Source organism: Ammospiza nelsoni, chromosome Z (genome assembly GCF_027579445.1).
Source record: "Ammospiza nelsoni isolate bAmmNel1 chromosome Z, bAmmNel1.pri, whole genome shotgun sequence".
Lineage (NCBI taxonomy): Eukaryota > Metazoa > Chordata > Aves > Passeriformes > Passerellidae > Ammospiza > Ammospiza nelsoni.
Genome location: NC_080669.1, coordinates 35,983,883 through 36,008,048, shown reverse-complemented (window position 1 = coordinate 36,008,048; position 24,166 = coordinate 35,983,883). Strand labels below are relative to the sequence as shown.

Sequence of the window (24,166 nt, the reverse complement as noted above, 5' to 3'; positions counted from 1 at the left end):
AGCATCAACAATGAACAATACTATAATTACATCTGAATATCTAAAAATAAGGCACTTCCTGGATTCCCAGGCCAGTAGTTAAAAAACAAAAATAAAAAAGTATACTTAGCACCCTTTCACATGTTTTACTTGAGTTATAAGACCTATCCTGGCATTCTTCTTTAAGATTTAAAAAAAAAAAAAAACCAAAACATTTTTACTATTTCCTTTGATGCAAGACCAGCACCAAAAGTTGACTTATGAACTAATTATTAATGCTTCTAGTGTCATATCATGTTCTATCATTCCAGAGAGGTGTTGCCCTGGAGAGGAATAAAATATGTGTCATTACTAAAGTAGATAGAGAAATTATCTTCCTTACTGGTCTCCTTATAGCCCTTTATATATAGCACATATATTTTACATTTCAGAAGGAGAGTCTCATTTCAGAGGTTTTCCAACAGATGAGACCTGTGGAAATGGTTCTGGGGCACAGTAGTTTTAAAACCAAAAGAAAGTTGTGATCTGTCTTCTTTTCAATTTTAAAATTCTTAAAATTTTAAGACTTTTTTCATCTTCCTACAACATAGAAGTTGGTATTTTCATAGAAATCATAGTATATTTAGGGGACATACTTATGAGACTTATTTACAGCTGACATACTTATGAGACTAGACCCCTGTCACATGCTCTCTTAGAATTACCTTTTCTTAAAGGCAGCCAATCCCTTGCTTTTATATCTACATTCATTTTCAAAGTAAACACACTATCTTTTCTTATTTCCCTAATTTCTGCAATGACCCAAAAAGAAGCCAACAATGAAATGGAGGAGTTAACTACAGGAACATTAAATCTGTAAGACAGAAAAAAGTCAAATTATATCCACCAGTAAGTTCTGTCAAACCTGATGATGAGCATGGGATGCTGATGGGGATGAAAAGTTGCTGAATATTCATATAATGTACCAACATGTACTGTGTATCAGCATAGATCTTAACAAAAATTAGAATGTACTTTCAAACCATTTTCTTATTTATTAGAATCTGACAGTGTGTTTAAGTGTTTCTTTCCACCTTAGTAAGTGTTGCAAGAAGTAAGAATAAATTTAGTAAAATAATACACTCTTTTCTCAACACTCTTTTCATGAGAAAAACTGCGATTGTGGGGCTTTGGCAGATAATATATCTGCACACCATAGCTTACATTTGTGTATTCATCAAATATTGAAGCAACTTAAGTCAATGTTAGCCTTTGATATGTTGCATAACAGCATGCAAAATAATAATACAGGTACATTGACATGTCAAATACCAGATGTCATCCTCAGGCCAGTAATACCATCTACTTCCAGTAAATCAAGATATATAGTACTGCTCTATGAAAGGGGCTAATGTATCCTTCAAAATATGTATTTTAGAAAGCACAATAAAAATCTAAAATTTTATCCTCAAATAAAACCTGCATTATTCTGACTGTGGTACTCAACTCCTGTGCGTATTTTGGGCAACACAGCTCATGTTAAGGCCCAAGATGCATTCTGGGAGCATAGAGAACATATTGTAGGCAGGACAAGTGACCAGAAAAGCTAACGAGCCATTATGCTGCCATGATCATGAGCCTGGAAATTGCTATCTCCTGCAGCCATCATCTCTGCCAGTTTCATCACCATCTTCTAACTTACAGGAACTACATAACCATACGTCCAATCTGGAATGCAGAAGACATCACCTCATCAAAAGAAGGTGAACTATTGAAGTTGACTGCCTACCAGGCTTTCATGCTTCCCACTGCGAAAAAGGGTATGCCACACTGTGACAAAGGAGGAATGATCAGCACCCTCACACTCAGCTAGGTAACTTTTATTTTTTTATGGATTCCAAGTGCATGGATTAAGAGTTACAGGTAATAAACTAAGAAACTTTGTGATTTGGGAGGTAAATTCACTTTATAGACTAATCTGGGCAACGGCAACCAACTGTTTGTTGTGTTTTTGTGTTTCCTAACAGGCGCATGAAATTAAGTTAAAATCACAGAGTACATTGTCCTGAAAATTTGAGAGACACAAACACACTGTAATAGCTGCTCAACAGATAACATATTTGCAGATTAAAACACTTCTGTAGCTACAGGGCAAAAAATTATGCTGAGCTGTGTATGTTACAGACCTGGGTGTTGACTTCACCCCACAAAATGGAATTCCCAATTTGTTTCAATGTGAGATTGAATAAGCAGTTACTTCTGGAAACCATTGCAAATCTCAACTGCTGACAGATGTTAATAACCTAACTAAGAAATAGAACACTGGGGAGGGGTGGGGGAAGCAGTAGAGCAGGGGCAGTTCATGATATTTTATGAAGTCAATAAACTGAGCACATTGGCATAGGCTTGTCTACTGTACTCTGAGTTTAGACTACAAATTTAGTACTAGCGATCATAAAAATGTGCATTATTTTCATTTCTAATTAAAATATTATGCCTATTGAACTAATGTGTTCATAATAAGCCAGTGGACTACAATCAGACTCAAATATGCCTGTTGCTCTAAAGAGGAAAAGAGGAGAAAGATATCTAAAAGTAATTCCTTCATCAAGCAAATTCAGATTTCTGTTGAATACAAACTTGTTTATTACTGAATAGAAATACTAGCTGATTTGGGGGCAGGGGACAAAAAAAAAAACAAGAAAGAAAAGCACAACATTTTGAGAGCCTCCAAAATTACTCTAGGGTAGAAGATGATTTTACCTGCTTCCCACAAAAACCCAGCCCACCGAACTGTTATGATCATTGACATCAGAAGTATCAGAAGCAGATGGAGAATTACAAAGCTCACTGGTTTATCAGTGAAGGCTAACTGGGGGAGCATAAAGCAATTTATGTTTTTTCTGATGACACACAGGAATAAAAGCTTTTGTTTTCTTTGCTTATAAAATAAATCTCATTTCTCTCCAGTTGATACGATAGGTCTTTGCAAAAGATATAATCATTCCCCTGAAAAACCTAACCAAACTGCTTCTCTATTCTGTGCATGTAATATTAATATAATATAAACAGGCATAGCAATAGCACTGATTTAATATCCGTATACAAATATCTGTAGCCAGCCTGCAGGTATTCTTACATTATGAAGAAATGTATGAAGTTTTCATACATTTCTGCCTGACATCTGTACTTCCAAGATTAAGGCTTTGTTTTGGAACTAAAATATGGGTGCTCACTAGTACTATTTCCATTAAATTAAATGAAAAAAAAAATCACTTCAGAGATACAAACATCTCTATTTAATACATATTTTAGAAGAGAATGAGACAGAAGGCAAAATGACAGTTGTTTCTTACTTACAAAAAATACTGTATTGTATTTTTCATAAGTGAATGCTAAACCAAGAATAACATTTTGTTGCACTGGTTTTATTATTGTTACTTGAATTCTTATCTAACCACACAGTTTATATGGTACTTTGCAGTGGCAAACAGATAAGCATAAGGTTCTGTTTTTTCCACACTCAAAGTTTAAAACTGACCTCAAAGTTAACTGTGGTTTCACAGACAAAACAAACCAAAACTAGACAGAGCACATCAAAGGCCTATTGCTGTAGCAGAAAAATCCCAAAGTCACCCACTACAGACATCTGGAGAACACTTTGGCATATGGGACAAGCAACTTGTGCCCAAGAACTATCAAGACTTTCCTGCAGCTCTTATTGTAGAGGCATATTTAAATGAAATCTGGACATTGAAGTTGTTCCATCACTGGAGTTACTCCAAATGACAAAACCAAAAATCTATTCATACATTGGCTGGAACTTTCCTACATTCCAACCAGAACAAAAACACTAAAGACCAAAATTCAAGGCTTTTCAACTCCAAGAACTTGTAACAAAAAGCCCAGACTTTAATGTTACACTAAAACCAAGGTTATCTTGTGTTTCCATTTCTCAATAATAGCTTATAATTCTCAGCAAGGCAGATATTTATGAGATAAAAGCACAACTGCTCATAAGTGTGTGTTCTAAGTTGGACAGGGTAAAGCAATGACTGCTGGGGGGAGACGAAAAATCAAATATCCACATGGACTGACAAAAACCAGTGTATTGATAAAACACCTCTTGCCACTATTAAAAATTCTAGGGATGGAATCCTGAAATGTGATGCATGTATAACCTCCTCAGGTTAGACTCTCATAGCTGCACGGTATGGGCCAAACTCTCTGCAGATGTTTGAGTTGCTTCAGCAAAAAATGAAAGATTTCAAGCAACATGGATGACTGCAGCAAATACACACTTCACCCTCCTTCACTCCATCACATTCCACACTTGCCAATTTTCCATATCAGATGGAAGTTCACTAAATACAGTTTGGAAAATTACTTCCCAGGTTTACACTTGCTCACAAAAAACTGAGATTCAAGACTTGCCACACAGTTACTAGGCAGTTACTAGGCAGACAATTAGTACAGGACTCAGTATCATGTTAGTACTGCCCTGAAGTCCTTCTAGAGGTGTTTGGGTTGCTTATTAACCCAAGCCTCAGCACACCTACTTTGGCATGGAAAGCAAGGCATGAGTGCATCAACATTATATATATATATAAAATCAACATGATAGATAGATAGATAGATAGATAGATAGATAGATAGATAGATAGATACACTCTTTAGAAGTGATTGGAAAATGAACTCTAGAGACCTACCAACCAACATCTCACAAACCCTATTAGAGACGGTCAAGTGTCAGAGTAACTCATGTTACTCTGGGATCCAGTCAGATGGAGATACATCCTAGTGTAACCAGCAGCACCTTGCTTCAGCACCAGGTGTACCCAGCTTCTTTCCTTTGAGGCATTATGCACTCATTTCAGCATCCCAAAATCAGCACCTTCAGTTTAATCCTCAAATTATACCCCAGCATCTCATTGGAAAATAACCACCCTTCCATATATTTTTTAAATGTTGCAAGACCACCTGCATTAGACATGGTGAGGCACTGATGTACAATGCACACCAGAAAGAGACATGTCAAAGAACATTTTTTGCCTGCTCTGGCTTATTAAGTATCCCTACCAGCTTTTCTTAGGCATATCCTTAATTCATTACCTGACAATTCTGGCAAGATTCAGCACAGAGAGAGAACATGAAAGTTATTAATAAAAATGTGTAGTTCCCCTTTAAGTAGAAGCACTGCAAGATCAAGTGACATACTTCAAATCTACAAGATTCTACAAAAGAGAATGAAAAGCTAAACAATTTAACAGAATGGAGAAAAGGCTTGCATTGCATTTCTTATGTGAATAAACAACAACATGTTCCTTTATCTTCCCATATCATTAGTTCAGTTTGTCAAGAAATTATCTGCTATTTCAGAAAGGTTCATTTGTATTACTCAAGAGGTTCCTTGGACTATACCTTTTTACATTTGAAGTTGGGGATTCAAAATTTGATGTCCTAGAGACCAATGACACATTGCTTTCTTTGAAATATCTAGGAAAGAATTAACCTCTTAAATTTAAACAAAACTAAAAATCCTAAAGAACAAAGCTTCAAGTCCACACAAGTATCCTGAAAAATGCTTAATAAATGAAATTATTATTATAGTATTATCTCACATTCTATACATTTCCATAGATCACACTTCCATCACTGTAATCTTCTAACACTACAAGATACCATTGCAACTCTTTCTGGAACAGGAGGAAAACAACTGTACAAGTAATAAAACAAGAGAACTGTCACCAGCACCTGTTCTCACAGCCATCCTGAGTAAAGAAATGTCAAGACCTGCTATCATTAGCATAGCAATTAAAATATTGCAAAAAACAGGTAGAATTTTTTAAAATTAATTTAATTACTGGGAAAAGCACTTTTGGCTCAACTATCTTCTAGCGAAATAAGTCTCACCTTTGGCCCATGAGATGATTTCTTCTTCACTTCAGAAAAAGACAGAGAGTTACTGGGAAGGCTGGGGAGATGAAGACTCTGCCCTGAAGAAAACGATGTGCCATCTGACATTACCATCATCTGTTGTAAGAGGGAAAGCATGTCAGTAAAACATTACCAACAAGAGCAGAGTTTCACCTGCCTAGCAAATCACACACTGACAGGAGAATAAAAGTCCAACAAACAATATCCATGTTTCTTCTCAAGAGGGGGTAGTTTAATGAAGTCACACTGATAATAATTCATTTTCCCCAAAAAGAGTCTGTTTTTTCCCATTATATTAACTGATAAGCAATCTCCCTGCCTGCATACTGACCCATGAGCCTTCCAGCCTATCCTCTCTCCCTTCCCTGAGAGGCAGAGGCAGAGTGAGTGACCAAGCATCTTCGCCAAGGTTAACTCACCACAAAGATACACTGCAAAAACAGACTGACGTTTTAAACTAAAAGCAGTATGTCTTTAATTTCAGCTTCTAACTTCAGGCTTCTGTGTTATCTAGAGTATAGAAAAATGTGTGGCTGGTAAGCAAGCAGACAGTTTGCTGTTAAGAGGGTCTAGCTCCCTTTCTTGATTTTGAAGACTTAAGTACAGACAGATCATTTCCAGAAAGCACAAGTAAATCAGCTATTACTGAGCAGTCACCTGACATGTAAAGATTATTCCGTCCATCTCTGGGAAACCCAGTTAAGATCCTGTCTTCTGCTACAGTGCTGCTGTGTCTGAATATTATGATTCCTACCACAGCCATTCATCTATTGTTTCAAGGCTCCAAATGCTAGAGACAGCTTACCTGTCTGACAAGCCCTGCAAAGCTGGAAAGATGCAGAGCTCTATACCTGCAAGGAAACATGGCTCTCTTCCCGAAGGTTCCCAGGCACAAAGTGACACTGGTTTTGTGGATTTCCTATGTGGTTATCCTTGCCTCTTCAGATGACCAAAACATCCTCTGACTCAAGGGACAGGAATGAGCTGACCCATCACATGCCTCATACACATTACATTAGAAATACTGGGAAATCAAGGACACAGATATGTATATTCCAATGTTACCTCTCCAAGTCAGGATGATCTTTTATTGCCTACAGGGTCCTGAAGACAGGCTTTCAATTAAAAAAAAAATATTTAAACACCACTCAAAATGAATCTTGTTGCAGACCACTTTGCTCCAAAGAGACATGGTAGCTTGGGGAATATTAAGATACATGTCAAGGTAATTTTTTTTATCAGCCTGTTTTCAACACTGTAGCTAGACGCCAAAGGCAGAGGAAGAAGGCAATTAAGCTGTTCTGAACCAGAGTCTGCCAAAAGCCAAAGCTCTGAAAACTCATCTGTCCAAAAGCAACGACATTCTTCTTGAAAACACGGCACTTTTGATTGTAATTAGCTATTGTGAATCACAATAAGTGATCCTTTAGCAGGAGAAGTACCTTTTTATCTCTATTTGCCAAGGTCTTCGGTTGCATTAAACTCAACTGAATATAAGAGAAGGCACAAGCTAACAAAGAGCAATTAGCCAGTAGGAAAATCTATAGCCAAGTGAGTACCATAAACCTAGGCAACATGTAGAAAAAATGCATATATTTAGCATTACTTTCTCTCACAGAGGATGTCAAATGAGTGTTAAATAGTACTGTTTTTTAAGTCTAACTCTGCAGTATTTTTTAAAGCCACAAATTTAATAGAATATCTCATTTGCATAAAATCAAAGTGATTCCAAAAAAGCAAAGTTACTTATTAATTACAGAGTTTAAGTAGATATTTTATTGCCCAAAATAGTTTTGTTCATACATTCATATGATAAAAAGATGCATATCCATGCAGAAGAAAAATTTAGTCAGGAGAATAAGGGTTTGCCCTGAAATTAAAATCAAAGAAACAAAATCTCTGCCAGAAATTCTTTCTCCTCATGTTTGAAGCTGCCATTTTCTCCCTGAAGCATAGAAGTCTGATCCCCTGAAACAAACGCACTGAGGTTTAACCACTGCATAAATTTTCTTTTTAAAATTCAGAAACATTGCAGTTTAGAAATATTCACATATTCATGATTGTACACAGGCATTCTTAGAAAGCTGACTTTTTTTTCAAAGTGCATGGACTTCTAAGATATCTCAGTTTCTGGCAAGCATTTGGACCATTAACAGTCTCCATATTACAGACTATTTAAAAACAGGATGATAGTCTACAGAAAGATTTGGAGGGGTGGGAGAAACAGTATAAATACCATGTGAGGTTTGATTTGGCAAATCTAGTTACATACAGGAGAAAATAATTCCTGTAGTGGTTTTAGAAAGTAAAATCTGGACATAGCAAACTATGAACCCTAAAAATTTCAATGTATTGAATCCTGCAGTGTATTGAAGCCCTATAAAAAATAGGAACTGTAAATTCAAAATTTTAATGTGATTAACAATGCAATCAGTTAAGACAGACTACAGACTATACCATCTTTAAAGCTGACAAAAAGATGAGAAGAGACCAAAAAGTCTCATGTAAAATTAACTCTTTGGCCCCTATGATAAAAAAATGCACATTTCTCTTCCAAACAGATTTCTGACAGAAGTATGTGCTCCTCCTTAAGTGCATTACAACACTAAAAATAAAAAAAAATTACTTCGACCTCTCAACGAAAGACATTTATATTAGTGCTAAATAACATCCAATATGTTAGTTTTCTTTGTCAATATCATCTACGTAGAAAGCCCCTATATTACCAACACCTTTTTGAATTAATATGCATTTCCATTTTGGCTAAATTTAGGGAAGTGACAACTATACATCCAGTTTAAGTTTACTGGAAGACCTCAGCTGAAAGAATTACAGCAATTTCTGCAGTGGGTAGCTGCCCTTTGTCCAGGCATTAGTCAAACACAGAATCACAGGCTGGCACATGTACTTCTGCCAGCTTTCAGAGTAAGTCCCCATTTTCACACTGCTTCTACCACACTGACAACACACACTGCTTGACTGTGGGAATATATATGTGCTCATTCCCACCTTTTCCACCAAAACTGGAAAAGGTGGGAATGAGCATACCAGAGCAAGCCACTACTGCAGCAAGAACGCAAGCTCACTGATAGTATACCAATAACTCTCCAGCACAGCTTATATGCACTTTCTCAATGTTTTTCCTCCCTCCTGCATTGCAATTACCCTGCTGTCTTACACCTGCCTAGAGATGCAGTTCAAGAGAAGGGAGACTGTAGCCCATGCTTCAGCCAGGCAGCAAAGGACACCAGCAGCTGGTACTTGGCTGGACTGACAATGAGTCGCCTCAGTGACAAAAACCAGGAACATGACTAATTCTTCTTGGTCTCATCTAAAGTCAACAGCTAAGTGGGATCAGCCAGACTGGTGGAACAAGACATTGACTGGTGTCAATGAAGCAAGGTGAGACTACAGAAGTCATTAAGTCAGTTTAAACACCATATAACCACACTCTGAATTCACCAATATGCAAAAAAATGAAGTTCTAGTTACAATACTGCTGTTCCCTCAAAGATGTGGCTTGACTTTATTTAATAGAGCAGAGATCTAGCTAATCTCAAAGCTTGCCTTTCTTGGGGCAAATGGTGACAGAAATACACTGTGTAAAAGCAGGGCGTTAGTTGAGCTTGTTCACAAATATTTTAAGTGTTTTTAAAAAGTGTGCTTTAGAATACTTGGCACTGGATAAGCACCCGAAAGATGGCCAAGGAGAACTGTTTAATACCAGGGTACAAATAACACAGGAACAGCAGAATAGGCTGTATGGAGAAACATGTCAAGGGAGGTGATTGTTCCACTCTACTCTGCACTGGTGTGGCCTCACCTTGAGTCCTGCATGCAGCTGTGGCACCTCAGCACAAGGACAAGAGGGCAACCAGTGCAGTGAAAGGCAGCTGACATCACTTGACTTGTTCAGCTTTGAGAACAGAAGGTTGAGGGATGACTCCACTGCATTCCACAGCTTCCTCAAGGGGGGCTGCTAATCCCTCTCACCGCAATCTAACTGCTCTGCTGGTACTGATATCTTGCCTCTAGTTCACCAAAAACTCACTTCACTATCCTTCAGCTATTGAGCTTGCATTTAAAACCTTTGTCTACCAGCTGCTTTAAATGAAAAAAAACTTTGCCAGGGCAAAAGAAAACCTACTTTTTACCCAAAACCAGTGCATAGAGGAGATCCATAGATATTCACACTACAGGGTAGGAATAATAAACCTGAAGTGACCAGTATCCATAATATCTGAGTTGTTGGCATCTTAGAAGCATAGAATGGTTTTGGTTGGGAGGGACATTAAAGATCATCTTGTTCCATTCCCCATGATGTGGGCAGGGACACATCAGGTTGCTCACACTGCCATCCAGACTCCAAGGAATGGGGCATCCACAACTTATCTGGGCAACTTGTTCCAGTGCCTCCCCACCCCCACAGTAAAAGAATTCTTCCTAATATCTAACTCTCTTTCAATTTGAAGCCATTCTCCTTTTTCCTAACAATACCTGCCCTCGTACAAAGTTTCTCTCAGGGTATTTCTAAGGATATTCCAATCTGCTACTCAAGACAACTGAATGCTATGGAAAGAAAAACTGCCATGCATTTAATTAAAGTCGTTCCATGAACTTCTGAAAAAAGGAATGGATCAGGAAACAACTGTGCACTATCGATTACCGTAATAGAATCAGGAGCCCTCCTCCACTATTCCTCTTCCAGCAATTTGGGGAAAATTATGAAATTGCAATACCTAGTGAATAGCTTGTACTAAACCTACTAACAATTGATTCTGAAGTTTCGTTACAAAAAAGAAAAAAACGACATTTTGGAGACAACATTTATCTACCAATATATGCTTGACAACTTGGAGTATCTGGTACCCAACAAGAAAAACTCATTTTCAAAACAAAACCTTGCTTTTCATGTCCTTATAACATGAGCAATGTGAAACAATCTTAAAATGTTCCATGGAAAGCTGATCTTGTACTGCCCATTACTACAAATGCACAGAATTGCAAGGTGCTGCACCTGGGCCAGGGCAACCTCTTGCACCAGTCTAGGCTGTGGGATGAACAGATGGAGATGAGAGCAGCCCTGGGGAGAAGGACTTGGGGGTGCTTGGGGATGAGAGGCTGGGCATGACCCAGCCATGGGCACTCCCAGCCCAGAGAGCCAAACGTGTCCTGGGCTGCATCCAGAGCAGCGTGGGCAGCAGGGCCAGGGAGGGGATTCTGCCCCTCTGCTCTGCTCTGCTGAGAGCCCACCTGCAGGGCTGCATCAGCTCTGGGCTCCCAGCACAGCAAGGACATGGAACTGATGGAGAGAGTCCAGAGGAAGGACACCAACATGGTTAGAGCACCCTTCCCATGAGGACAGGTTGAAAGAGTTGGTGCTGCTCAGCTTGGAGAAGCTCTGGGATCTAAAGTCATGATAATGAAAAAACAGTATGGAGCCCAGCATGAGCTATGTAACATGGGTATGTGGACCTATATTTCAAAATTCCAGAGGATAACACACTGCTAAGAAAAAGCCTAGCAGTAATACAAGTCCCATTAAGGGTGAAGTTCCAAAATATAAATCATTAGCTAAACAATACAGTCATTCTGAACAACTATAATTTATAATTAAACAAATATTTTAAAAAAATTTAAAATTTTACTTTGCTTGAAAGTAAAGTTATATGTAGTTCAAGAAAATTCAATTATTTAAATATAAAAAGCACAAGATTAAAGATAATCACTTCCCTAGAGCAGCATTATACCTAAGGCTGGTTCTGGGTAGAAGCCAACTATTCCAACTGATACAGTGGAATTTTCCAGGAAATAGGGAGGATGGAGAAAAGAGGGAAATCCCCACGATTTCATCTTCATTACAAGGATTATGAATATAGTTTTTAAAACTGGCACTATGCAGACATCTCAACTGACTGAAAAGACATTTTTCAAACATTAAATCATAAAACCACAAAGGTATGAAAAAACCTCAAACAACAGAATGCAGTGAGTTTTGGCAAAACCTACATTTTTACCTTGATAATTTTCTCTAAAAATTGCATCCCCCTCAGAGTAAGTCTTTGTGTCTCACTCATTAAAAGATTAACTATCTTTAAGAAAAGAACTGTCTTATTACAGAAGCCATGCATTTACATTTCCTACAAATTTTATAGAAAGCCACAATTTTATAGAAAGGACTCATCTGTTGCTAAATAGAAAAATTTCTACTCTAAAAGTGACCTACTTCTTGCATCCTCTAAGCATGAAACCTCAAACCATTAACAGTCTTTTGCATTTGTAATAAAGCAGTGAATTTTACTATGTGTGCCCACAGTGATAACTGCTCTCTAAGGGGCAGAGAAAAGTCTTTTCCTTTAAGGAAAGAAAAGTCAGCTATAAAACTTTGCCTAGATACTCCTGGATTAAGGAACTGATTTTGAGTCTCCTGCCAAAAAGGCAGAAATGTTTAACTTCCAATGAAACTTGCAAAACAATACAAATATTTTTGTTTATGCATTTGCAACTGTGAGAGAGAGGCCAGCACCAAACTGCTATCTTAATGAAGACTGAAAATATTTTCACTACTTTTTCCTGCAAGAATTGAAATTAAGTTATTTGTAACATCCTGTTCAAACAAGTGATGCCTGAGCAAATATTTTCTTCCAGTGGGAAAATATAATTCTACAATGTTAGGCAGCTATCATTCAGCAGCTTCAAAATTAATTTATTTTTACTAGCTCACTGAACAGACTAGGTGTAATTTTCAATTTTTTCTTGCAATTGAAAAACATGCAAGCTAAGAAAAGCAATAGAACCAATGCTACTGACAATATAAAATACATAAATGGAATCAGACTCTATTTGTATTTTCCATGGGGTTCAGCATTCAAAAATCTACTTCAAATTTGAAGGTTTTTCTCAATCACTATAATTTCCCAGGGTCGGTTTTCTTCTGAAATCCATATACAGCAATCCCTGTGCCAACTCTTTTTCATCGGGGTCTTCCTATTTTAAGGCTGAAACTGATCACAAAAGGTGACTGAAAAATCTAGAAAGGAATGACCACACAATGGTCAACACTTATTGGTGTTTACATGATCGGAACTTTAATGCTACTGTACCTGCTCAGGCATACTTTCATGCTGTGCCTAGAGGATGAGCTGTGTAGGAGACTGCATGCATACAGTTCTCTCACTTCCAGTAGCTTGATGACTTGCTTGGTAAGACACAGATCAACTAAAAGCAGTCACATGTATCCAGGGTATCCTTGCGGATTTCAAGCAACAGGTTGCTAATCCAAATAGGTACACATGTATACCTGGTAGCTATGGATGATGAGGCACTGCACTGAGTAAATGGTACAGAAAATTCTCACTGGCATCATTTGCACAGAAAACCTGTGTAAAAGGAATGTCATTCAGAACATATATATACACAAAGGTATAGAACCTAAGCAATGTATGGTTCCATTGAATTTGTCCAGTGTAATTTTGAAAACGTTTTATTTCTTTTTTTAATTACAAGAATAAGCCAACTGAAAACAAGTGAATAGTGGAGATGGATTTGAGCATAACTAAATCTTTTCAAGGGGCTGTGTGAAGTTCAGTGTAAAAACTGTATCTTTGAAGGTGGAAAACTTTGCCAATTGGATATAGCCTAAGACAGAACCGAAGGTTTTTATTTACATTCCTGATTAGAGAATCTCTGAAGCCAAATCAAATCTTTGTTCTAAGGCCTGAAAATGTAACTACCTCTTGGAAAAGAAGTCAGCAAGTTGGTGAACTCCCAATAATATAGACTGACTGCACATTCATGCTTCAATTCTGTTGAAATAAAATAAAATGCTAAGATGCAAATATTCCACAGAACTAATCTACACGATTGGTGCTACCCTAAATGTCCTTCTCGACTAACTCAAGTGCGACAGTGGAAAAGCTGTACTGCAGTCGAGTTCTGACTTTTTAATCACTTATGGTATCCCAGTGTTACTCTTACTCTCTCAGTGAGCTACAGAATAGCCAGTCAGACCTTACTCGACAGGAAGGATGGAGAAGGGTAACAAAACTTTCTTAGCCTGAAAGACAGAAGAACAGTGGCTGTAGCAAATAACCTGGACTAGTTCACACTTGGGAGGCCACAAGGTACATGTGTAAAAGAAAGGGGCAGTTAGAAGCATCCAAGAGATAATTCAAGGAATCTGCAGCAAAAGACAAACACAGAAGTAAGACTACACTGAATATGGCAGCACGCAGGTACCAGGCGAGCCTACACCTCTCCCTCCAGAAGGACACACTATTTGTAATATGCATATGTTTATGCAAATAAGAAATAATCATGCTTTGTAGTTCACATCAGTCAGCCCATGTAAAAACGGACAAAAAGGAATCAGATCTGGGCTTCAAGCTGCATAGAAATCAAGGTGCAATTTAGACCATTATTTAAAAGCATGTAAGCAGAAGTCCACCATGTTAAAGGATTTTACTCAATGCTACCACTCAGTGTTTTACATTAATATGGCATCTCATTCATTTTGAAGGACATGAGCTTAATTTTGCCAGACTCCTTGCCTATCAAAATTCAGCAACCTGTTACTGTTATTTTTTTCTTGAATGTAGCCACAAGCTAGAAGTATTAATTGCATGGACTTATCTGTAAGTGCAAAACCTATCTCATACTTGACTACCCTGTAAATGCTTTTCTCAGCCTAAAGCATGGAAATTACAAATGAGTTAACGCTCTCTGTAGAACACACAACAGACTGAACTCACACAATTCAAAGGGAAAGTCAGCTTTTCAGGATTTCTACAGGATTCAAAAAAGTTTCAAAAGTATTCAAAAATACTGTTTACAGTATTTCATAAAGCATAATGGGCTTTTCAACACCAGGAGATGTAAGCCCTTCAGAGAAACTTTTAGGGACCAGACAGACAGACTACTATTACATTATTTCTGCCAAGCGGACCAGATCAACTTCCAGGTCAGAAAGTCCACAGAGGGATGCAGAAAACTGATCAGTTAATGAGAAGGTATTAATTTCTTAAAATGAAATTGGGGGAATGGAGAAAAAGAAAAAACTATGCAGTCTGAAGAATCCAGAAGACAAAAAGCAATGAAGCTATGTATTTTAAGAATGGCCATACTGGTCATTCCCTATATTCAGGGAAAGAATTTGATCAAAACATGCCACATTTTGTTGTTCACACTTAGGCAACATTCTTGCTTTTGTTAACTCAAGAAACCTAAAATAAAAAGGCTCAGAAAACTAGCAATAAAAGGGAAGCTTCCTATTTTAACTTTTTTAACCATTACTCCTCAACTCCAAATTCTCTGATGGCATTACTTAAATTTATTACACTTGTGCTTCAAACTTATCAATCTTATCTAGTCTGTTGTTAACAAATATTAAAGCAATGGCTCATTAAGTTTTCCAGAATACAATCTCAATGTTTTATTTGCAAAAACATTAAAAAGCCTCTTGCACCTTATAAATGCAAACAGAAAACACTGCACATGCTTCTATGTAAATGTAACTACAGTTGTAACAGTTCTGTTCTTCAGGAGGCCAACAGGGTCTTTCAGACTATACATGCTACTTGGTTTTGCTTTGTTTTCAAATATTCTCTTCAGCAGACTGAAGATTCGCACACTAGCTCCCTCTTACCTCCAGCCCAGAACCTACTATTGTCTAAAGGTACCAAAAAATATTACCCACTCTTGTTAAGGCTCGTTCAAAGCAAAGACAGGCACTGGCATTAACACTTACAATTTCACAGTATGAAGGCTTTCTCAACATCTCTATCAGTGACTTGGTAAAGGAAGCAAAATACACTCATGCAGTCTGCAAATAACAGTCAATTGGGAAGTGAAGCGTCTGACACTTCACAGCAAGCAAGGCTTGCAGAAGGGACCCAGGCAGTCTGGAAGAATAGGCCAACAGCAGCCTCATGAAATAAAATGAGGACAAACGCCCAATAACAATAAGAGCCCCAACAAGGCAGAGCCCTGCAGCCAGGAGGCTTGGGCTGTAACACAGCCTGGGCAGGCCATGAGCTGAGCCAGGGCCCAGGCAGCAACAAGGTGCCTGGGCAGCAACAATGGCTATCAATGTCCCAATTCCTGTGAGGTGGTCACAGCCCTGGGAGCTAGGGGAGGCTCAGAACTATATCATCCGCTTGGTTTTTGTCAGATCCTATCTACACACAGTTTGGATCTCTTAACACAAACACCACCAACAAAAATGGTGGGGGTAAGAGGAGGTAACTGAGACCGTGGGGCTGGAGACTGCAATGAGAAGCAGCTACAGGCCTAGGGCTGGCTCAGGTGGAAGGAGGGATGGCTTCAGGGGCATCCAAGGAGCTCCTCTGTTCCCTCCCATCAGCATGGCACTGATCAGAGGGAACAGAGCAGACACAGGCTCTTCACAATGGTGTGTGGAAGGAGGCAAGAGGCAGCAGCCCAGCCTGACACACGAGAGGCTCGGGCCCATGAAGAGGGCATAGCAGCAGAGCCGAGCCCAGGGAGAGTTTCACACCCAGCAAGGAGGGGTCAAGTCCTGAGCAGACCTCATGGCTGAGCCTCCCATTGTCCCTGACAGAATGAATTACACTGTCATTGTGTGAAACACAGAACAGTTTCACAGACAAAGCGTAAACCTAAAGGTTTGGCCTTTTGGGCTCTCTCATCCCTCCATATAGGCAAATTTCCTTTTGGCTTTTTCACATCACTTAATTCTTGCAACACAATAAAGAAGTCAGTACATTTTTCTGATTCAGACTGTGCAACCTATTACAACCTATGACTTGTTCTACCTTATAACTACTAAATTTATTTTGCTTAATAGAGAACTATAGAACCTCTTTCAAAGAAAGATGTTTTATTTTCTTATTACTTCCATCACACTGTGATGTTTTTAAGGAACGCACATGCTCATTTGTTTACCCATTCCACTTAAAGACATATACCAAGCTTGTGTATGAAATTATTCACAAAAACACTTCACTTAATTTCACTGTTAGGTCAATCTTTCTCATTATACTAATCATGCACCAGCAACAAGCAGCAACATCTTTATTGTGATGGCTTTTGACACGGGTGCAAGACTCACCCCTCCTGCCTTTAGCAGCTTTCTTCTGAATTCCTCTGTCGGGTTGTTGAATGTGAGCTTTTCACAGCGGAGGTGATTTACAGGTGGGTGGCCTTCAAGGTGCAGGAATAAGTCATAGTCAAATCGAACTTTCTTAGGCTCTTCCTGAGGGTTGAAAATAACCAGATAGAAACATCTAGCACCAAAACTAACTAAGTTGAAAACAAAGGCTACATAAAGACTGTCAATTAAAATTAAATAATTTAAAATCATTCTCTGTGTTCTCAGACACACACAGAGTTTACCAAATGTCAGCTGAGCTACAGTAAATCAGAGAAGCTCCTATTAGCCCATGATAACACAAGGTAAAATGCATGAATTTCATGAAACCCTGACAAGGCTTGCTTGACACTGTTAAGTCATGTTCGGCCCACGCTACAGATAGGTACATAGGCAAGTATCATGGTTCAGCTGACACAAGGTAACTCACTCAAAAACACAATTACATTTCTGAGCCCTAGAGAGTACTGAACATAGCGGAGTAAGTTTTGAACACAAATTTCTCCACTGCAGCCAAACAATTGATTTCTTCACAAGTTATAGAAAGGGGGAATTATGAATCTGTTGCAGCCAACTACATTTGATCTCCTACTTACACGGTCTGCTCATTTCTTAAAGAAACTTCATTGTCTTGAACAAGTGGGGTCAGATAGATTTCAAGTTTCACCAGAACTTTCAAGCAATTAAAATTCTCTGCCATTGCAGTGAAAAAATGAAATTGAATGTTCCCTGCACCAATATAGAAAGAGAAAACACATAAAAGGCAAATTTTTCTCAGGAGAAATTACCAGCGCTCTAGAGGTGCCCTGGAAAAGCCTCAGCTGAAAAAGGAAAGTGGCTGCATCAAACAGACTTCAGTATCTTCTATCTCATATTACAAACTAAGTCCACTTTGTGTTACATATTTACACAATCCCTGCTAGAAGCTGTATATGCACTAAGTGCTTTTTTAAGATACTATTATGCAGCCCTTCTTCCAAAGGTCCTGATGTGCAATGGAAGTCACCAAATCAACCCTTGGGAAAAAATAAAAAAAAAAAAAAATTCAACTTGAAAAACAGTTTCGGTAAAAAGGGAACCATGAGGGAAGAGATACAGCAAAACCTTAGCACATATCCAACACTGCCTGAAATTAAAATACATGTTCTGTTCAGTGACAGATGCTTTAGAAATTCACATTAACCATGCTGAATTTTGAGATAGGATTCCAAGTATGGGAAGAACAGAAAGCATAGAAATCTCAGTTATTTTGAAAGTCGACTCAGAGGTTTCAAATATTTAGCCAAGAGACATCCTAATCTGTCCCATGTCTAGACTTAGAGCAGAAACAATAAAAGGAGACCTGAAGTTCTTTCTGAAAATAAAAGACAGCAGTTCCCCTAGATGAACTATTTTCACCGTTCTGACAATTCATAGAAATAAATGACATCATAAATGACACCATTTTCAAAGGCAAACATGGATGATACTTCTTGTTAGAAATATTTACATGATTTTGTGCAGAAAAAACTGAAGCAATTTATTCCCTGATCTGCTCAGAAAACAGCAATGTTGCTATAGGCAACACATTGGTACCAGCAGCTTTGCCATAAAAGCCAAGTTGTAATAATTCATGAACGGTAGTCTTCAAACAATTTTCTGGAAAGTCAGGTGAACATAACCAGTGAATAAAAAGCAGACTTACTACACAAATGATCATCAGTACTACAGCGCTGCCATTATTTCAAAATGGGGGAGATAGAATGTACTGCAGTTTATGAGCCTTATCTCATATGAACTGCATTTTCCAGAGTAGGAGTCTTTGACCTAAAAGCATTTTTAAGGACTTTGTTTCAATGACTAACAACCATAGCCTGCTGTTGCTGAATTTGGGAGGAGGGCTTGGTTGTAATTTCTGTAACTCTTTAAAGCTTGGAATATTTTTCTATAACAGCGAAACATATATTAAATTTTCCACCAATTTCTGTTTAGTCCTGGGAACAGGATCCTCTGTGGCCCAGGTACTTTCCTGTACCCCTCCTTTCTCTATCCATGAGCGTATTTTCTGAATCAGAAATTCAGCAGCTGTCTACCTTTAATAAATGATGACGGTATATCTCTTCTTCCTCGTTCTATCTATGTCTTCCTTTTCTGTATTGGAGTACCTGTGAACTGCTTATGGGGGAAGAACAGCTGAGCCTGGAGAAAGTAGTAATTTGCCTGCTCAATTTTTGTGCCACTCTTTCTTTGCATTGCATAGTCCAGGGAAGTGCATGCTGCTGCAGCTGTGTGACAGACTAACTGACTCACAGTCCAACTGTTGCTTGTTGTATTACATGAGACCAACAAGGGATGTTTGCAAACTTCCTAATTCCACATGTTGCTTGAGGGTAAGGCAAGCTGTAATCACTGCTGCCCTCTTGATCTCAGTCTAAGCCACAACTTCTGCTGGGGAACACCAGAGACTTGCTGTCTCCATAGTCAGAAAAAGCAGCCACAAGTCTAGTGGAAAACAAAAAGAGAAATATTGGGCAGGAAGCTTTCTGTAGAGATGCTCAATGATTGACTCACTCTCTTCTATTTTGTCTGTGGGATGAAGAGACTGGGCTGATTTTCGTTAGATTTTCTGAATGAATCAAAAAAGTTTCCCTAATAGAAAAAGGGCTAAAAGGCACAAAAAAAAGTCTGATCAACTCACTGAGCCAGTTCTGTTTCATTTCTAACAACAAACATGATAAAACAAGACCTGCTCTTACAGATTGATACAGGGAACATGTCAGAATTACCTATTCAAAACCTAGAACTTCCAAAGTGCCTGAACAGAATTACCCACACCTCACACCTTAACAGGGCTTTCTGTGAAAGATAAAACAATACTGGAATACACACTTAAAGGCACACATAGCTAACCCCAAAAGAAATTTTAGGTGATCAGGGTTTCAGAAAAAGTCTTTTCCAATGCATTTATATTTGCTTTCTCTTTTAGTCTTTTACAAAGCATTCAACACAATAAAGATATAATTTTGACTTGATTAAAATAGTAATTTCAAACTGCATCTTGATAATATAAAATAAACTCACAGGTATCTTTGAATCATGTTAAGTACCATAACAGCTCCAAGGCACACAACATATAAAGGGAACCTCAATAACTTTGTATATTAAGGTAGTGTGCATTAAACTTTGCAAGATTTTGCTCTTTAATTTCACACAGATCCAGTTCTTTTTAGCTGTGCTAGTTATTAGTAATGCAGACCCTATAATGTACATTTAAAGAAAACCTCTGTATTTGCTATGTGAGAGACTCACAATAAGTGCAGCAATTACTTAGGATGTGAGGTGTCACAATAGCATAAGTTTTGCAGAATGGCACTAGATTTGGCTTGAGCCCAGTAACATTGAATATAATGAGTACTCACATCAGTCTAAAATAATGGTTTTTAACAGACAAAGGATGCAAGACTAAAAAAAAGACTGTTTTGAAAGATCAAAACCTGAACCAATTATAAAGATTTGTAGTACTAAATGGTACAATGTAATACTAAAATAGAACAATTCCTTCATTGTATAATCAACATAATCAAGACTGGTGTCATTTCCTCAAGTTTAAGTGGCTCTTTAAGCATTAGTTTAAGTCTGTCCACTCTTTAGCAGGGCTAGTAATTCTTCTCAATAATTATATTATACCTCTCTTTTTCAGAAAGGCAATTTTAATTTCAAAGAGTTATCTACTAAATACTGTCCACCAGTAGTCTATATTGGATGCAATATTATTTAACTTCCCCATCAGTGCCTTGGGTGAAGGGGCAGGTGCCCCCTCAGAGGGTTCACTGATGACACAGAGCTGGGAGCAGCGGCCGATACCCCAGAGGGCCTTGCTGCCCTTCAGAGGGTGGAGAGAGGGGCACAGAAGAACTGCCCGAAATTCAGCAAAGGCAAATGCAGGGTCCTGCACCTGGGGAGGAAGAACCCCGGGCACCAGCACAGGCTGGGAGCTGATCTGCTGGGAAGCAGCTCTGAGGAGAAGGGCCTGGGGTTCCTGGTGGACAGCAAGCTGTCCGTGAGCCAGCAGTGTGTCCTGGTGGCCAGGAAGGGCAATGGTGTCCTGGGGTGCATTGGGAAGAGCAGTGGCAGCAGGTCAGGGAGGTGATCCTGCCCCTCTACTCAGCCCTGGTGACACAACTGGAGTGCTGTGTCCAGTTCTGGCTCCTCAGGACAAAAGACACATGGAGAAGGTCCAGCACAGGGTGACAAAAATTATGAGGGAACCTCTTTTAGATGGAAAGGCTGAGAGAATTGGGTCTGCTCAGCCTTGAGAAGAGATGACTGTGAGGGACCTCACTGTTAACAAGTATCCAAAGGGAGGGTGTCAGATGATGGATCCAGGCTCTTTTTGGTCATGCCAAGCAATAGTACAAGAGTCAATAGGCACAAACTGATGCACAGGAAGTTCCACCTGAACATGAGGAAGAGATTCTTTAACGTGCAGTAATCAAGCACTGGAACAGATTGCCCAGAGAGGTCGTAGAGTCTCCCTCATTAGGAATATTCAAGAACTGTCTGGACATAATCCTGTGCCATCTCCTCTGGGAAGACCCTGTCTGAGCAGAGATGTTGAACCAGATGACCCCATGCGGTCCCTTCCAACCTGACCCATTCTATGACTCTGTGAAATACCATTATGCAATTTTACATGCTGCAGTAATATTGGGTTGAGGAACAGCATTGATAAAGATAGCTTTAAATATAATTCTTAAGCAAGTTTACAAACTGAAGTTCAAAACTTAAAAAATACCCTCATTTCAACATGATTTTTTTCTTATGAAAACACGAGATTCCATACCTTGTTTTTGAAGTAAACCTCAATTGGTAAAATGAAACCAGCATATCCAGATTCTTCAACTTTGTAGGGTGGGTCCTTGCACACTGAAACAGAGAAAAAAACAGTATTTAACATAAAAAAATCTGAAATTCATAAGCAAACTACATGAGTAAATCTGTGATAATAGTTCTACATAGCACTGTTAAAAAACTGCACACATGCAATAGGATGGATCTGTGCACAACGCAACCTGAATTTTGCAGGAAAATTTTTCTCACCTGCATAAAACCTCCACTTTATGGATAGGAAATCTATCTTAAATTTGAAAACTTTATTATTGGGAATAGGGGGACATAACACAGCACTGCATCATATAGTGAAGAACATGAGGAAGGTTAACTATGGTATTATGTTTAAATAATATCCAGATTTTCCTTACAGGATTCAGACTTCTATAACAATACTGTGCATATTATTAGCCATAATACAAACTTTTTCTCCAATTTCTCAATTTAATTCTTTTTATTTTAGCTATAATTCGTTTGGATTTTAGCTACTTTGAGTCCCCATGGTACTGAATAGCAGATCTCTGAAGAAAGTGGCACTAGCTGTCAGCTCCAGTCAGTGACAAAAAGTAGATTGTTACAAAACTTGGAACAGAAGTCATCTCTGCCTTCTCCTGTTTGACTGCATGGCAGTATCATCATCTTGAGTCTCAGAACTCAAGTCTATGTAACATATTAGCACAAAGGGAGGCTAAGCTTGAGAAACCATGCATATAACTGAGTTCAACTCAGATGCTTCCAAATGCTGCATGTATGACATGCTATGTATGAAAAATCATGTCTATGGCACTACCATCTCACTGAAGGTTTCTCCATTGTAAGCTGGTAGAATGATGCAGTTTTATAACACAAAAGGCTGACTTCATCAAAAGCATCTCCTCTAGCTCTGTGAACCTAGCTGACTGGAAAAAAATTCAAACTGTCAGATGAATCACAACTTGCTCAAACATATACTCCTTTCAGAATTGCCTGGTAGTTTACAAAAAGAATGTATTACAATTAACTGTACAGAGCCTGATTACCAAAATTATTCTTTTTAGCAAAGCACCACAGATAGGCACTTAAAATCCTTTATCACCCTGAAAACATGACAAGGCCCATCAGACACACCCAGGAACATAAACACTCTTATGTTCCCAATAGTACAATTAGTACTGCAGCTTTCTGAGGACATGCAAGCTTGGCTAATCCCCAAGCAAACAAACACAGTGGAATTTTCTACTACTACCTTGCCATTCTCCTTGTTTGTTAGCACCAAACCCCTCAAGGGTTAGGGGGATCACAAGTCCTTGCTCACCAACTCCAGTCTACCTCATTTACTACATGAAGTTAACAAAAAGGGAAGAGGGAAGAAGAACAAGAACAATCTCTGTTCAGATGGTTCTGCAACACAGTTCTCTTGAAGATACAGAAGTTAATTTGTTTCTCCTGGCAGGGAAAAAAAAAAAAAAAAAACAACAAAAGAGAGGAGCTATAGTTCGTAAAGTGGGATTTGAAAGGTTTTGAAGAAAAAGAGTTATGATGATTGGTCAAATCTAAGAGATTGTTTCAGACCAAGGTCTTCAGCTGGAAACTGGAAGAACCTCCCAGAAGTAGTATTTCCCTTAATATTGGCACATCTTCTAAGATGACTTGGCAGCATTTGAAAAATACAAATATTATAGTCCTAGTTAAGCACAGAAGTTACAGTAATATGAACTGGCAATTTCTCAGTCAACGATAAAGGAGCGTTCCTGCTCCTCCTCAACTTGAGGAGAAAGCCTTCACAATATTTTTTGAATGGTCACACACAGAAGATTGAAATCCACTTAGACAAAAATGGGGAAAGATTACACAAATCAGATAGAAATGCAGCAGCTTTAGAAACAGTGATTTCAGGCTACATATTTGTGATGTCACAAACATCACATCGATTTCTTCCTGAGCATTTAACTGGTGCAGAAAACCTCATTAGCATAAACATTTTTCATTGCCTCCCTCATTAAGCTCTTCCTGCAGATTTACACAGCTGTTTGCCTTGCTGAATAGTACCTTAGCAAAGTCTCCTGGCCCTTCAAAGACTCTGAAACAGCTCCCAGTTTTGACAAAGCCTGGATAATGGGCTGCAGAACAATCACCTGGAAAGTACCTTTGTTATCTTCCCAAACTGAAAGATGGGATTTTAACACAAGGAAAATTCTAGTCTTGTGAATGAAACCTTCCCGAAGAGAAACAGAAGTGACTGAGCAAAGCTCAGTGCTATTGTGTACGTGCAGACTGCAGCTATTACATTTTTCTTGC

At 38.6% G+C, this 24,166-nt stretch overlaps 1 protein-coding gene across 2 annotated transcripts in view; it reads right to left on the bottom strand.

Annotated features, from left to right (window-relative positions):
• The window catches only part of MLLT3 (MLLT3 super elongation complex subunit), a 120,036-nt gene that overhangs the window by 40,203 nt on the left and 55,667 nt on the right, over window positions 1–24,166 (bottom strand). The window contains exons 3-5 of one of the 2 annotated variants that reach the window (XM_059492926.1): window positions 21,843–21,925; window positions 16,982–17,125; window positions 5,872–5,991 (exon numbers count right to left, since the gene is read on the bottom strand). In XM_059492926.1, coding sequence (XP_059348909.1) covers window positions 5,872–5,991; window positions 16,982–17,125; window positions 21,843–21,925 — 347 coding nt within the window. The remainder of the gene's footprint in view (window positions 1–5,871; window positions 5,992–16,981; window positions 17,126–21,842; window positions 21,926–24,166) is intronic. The other variant, XM_059492927.1, reaches the window with a different exon arrangement.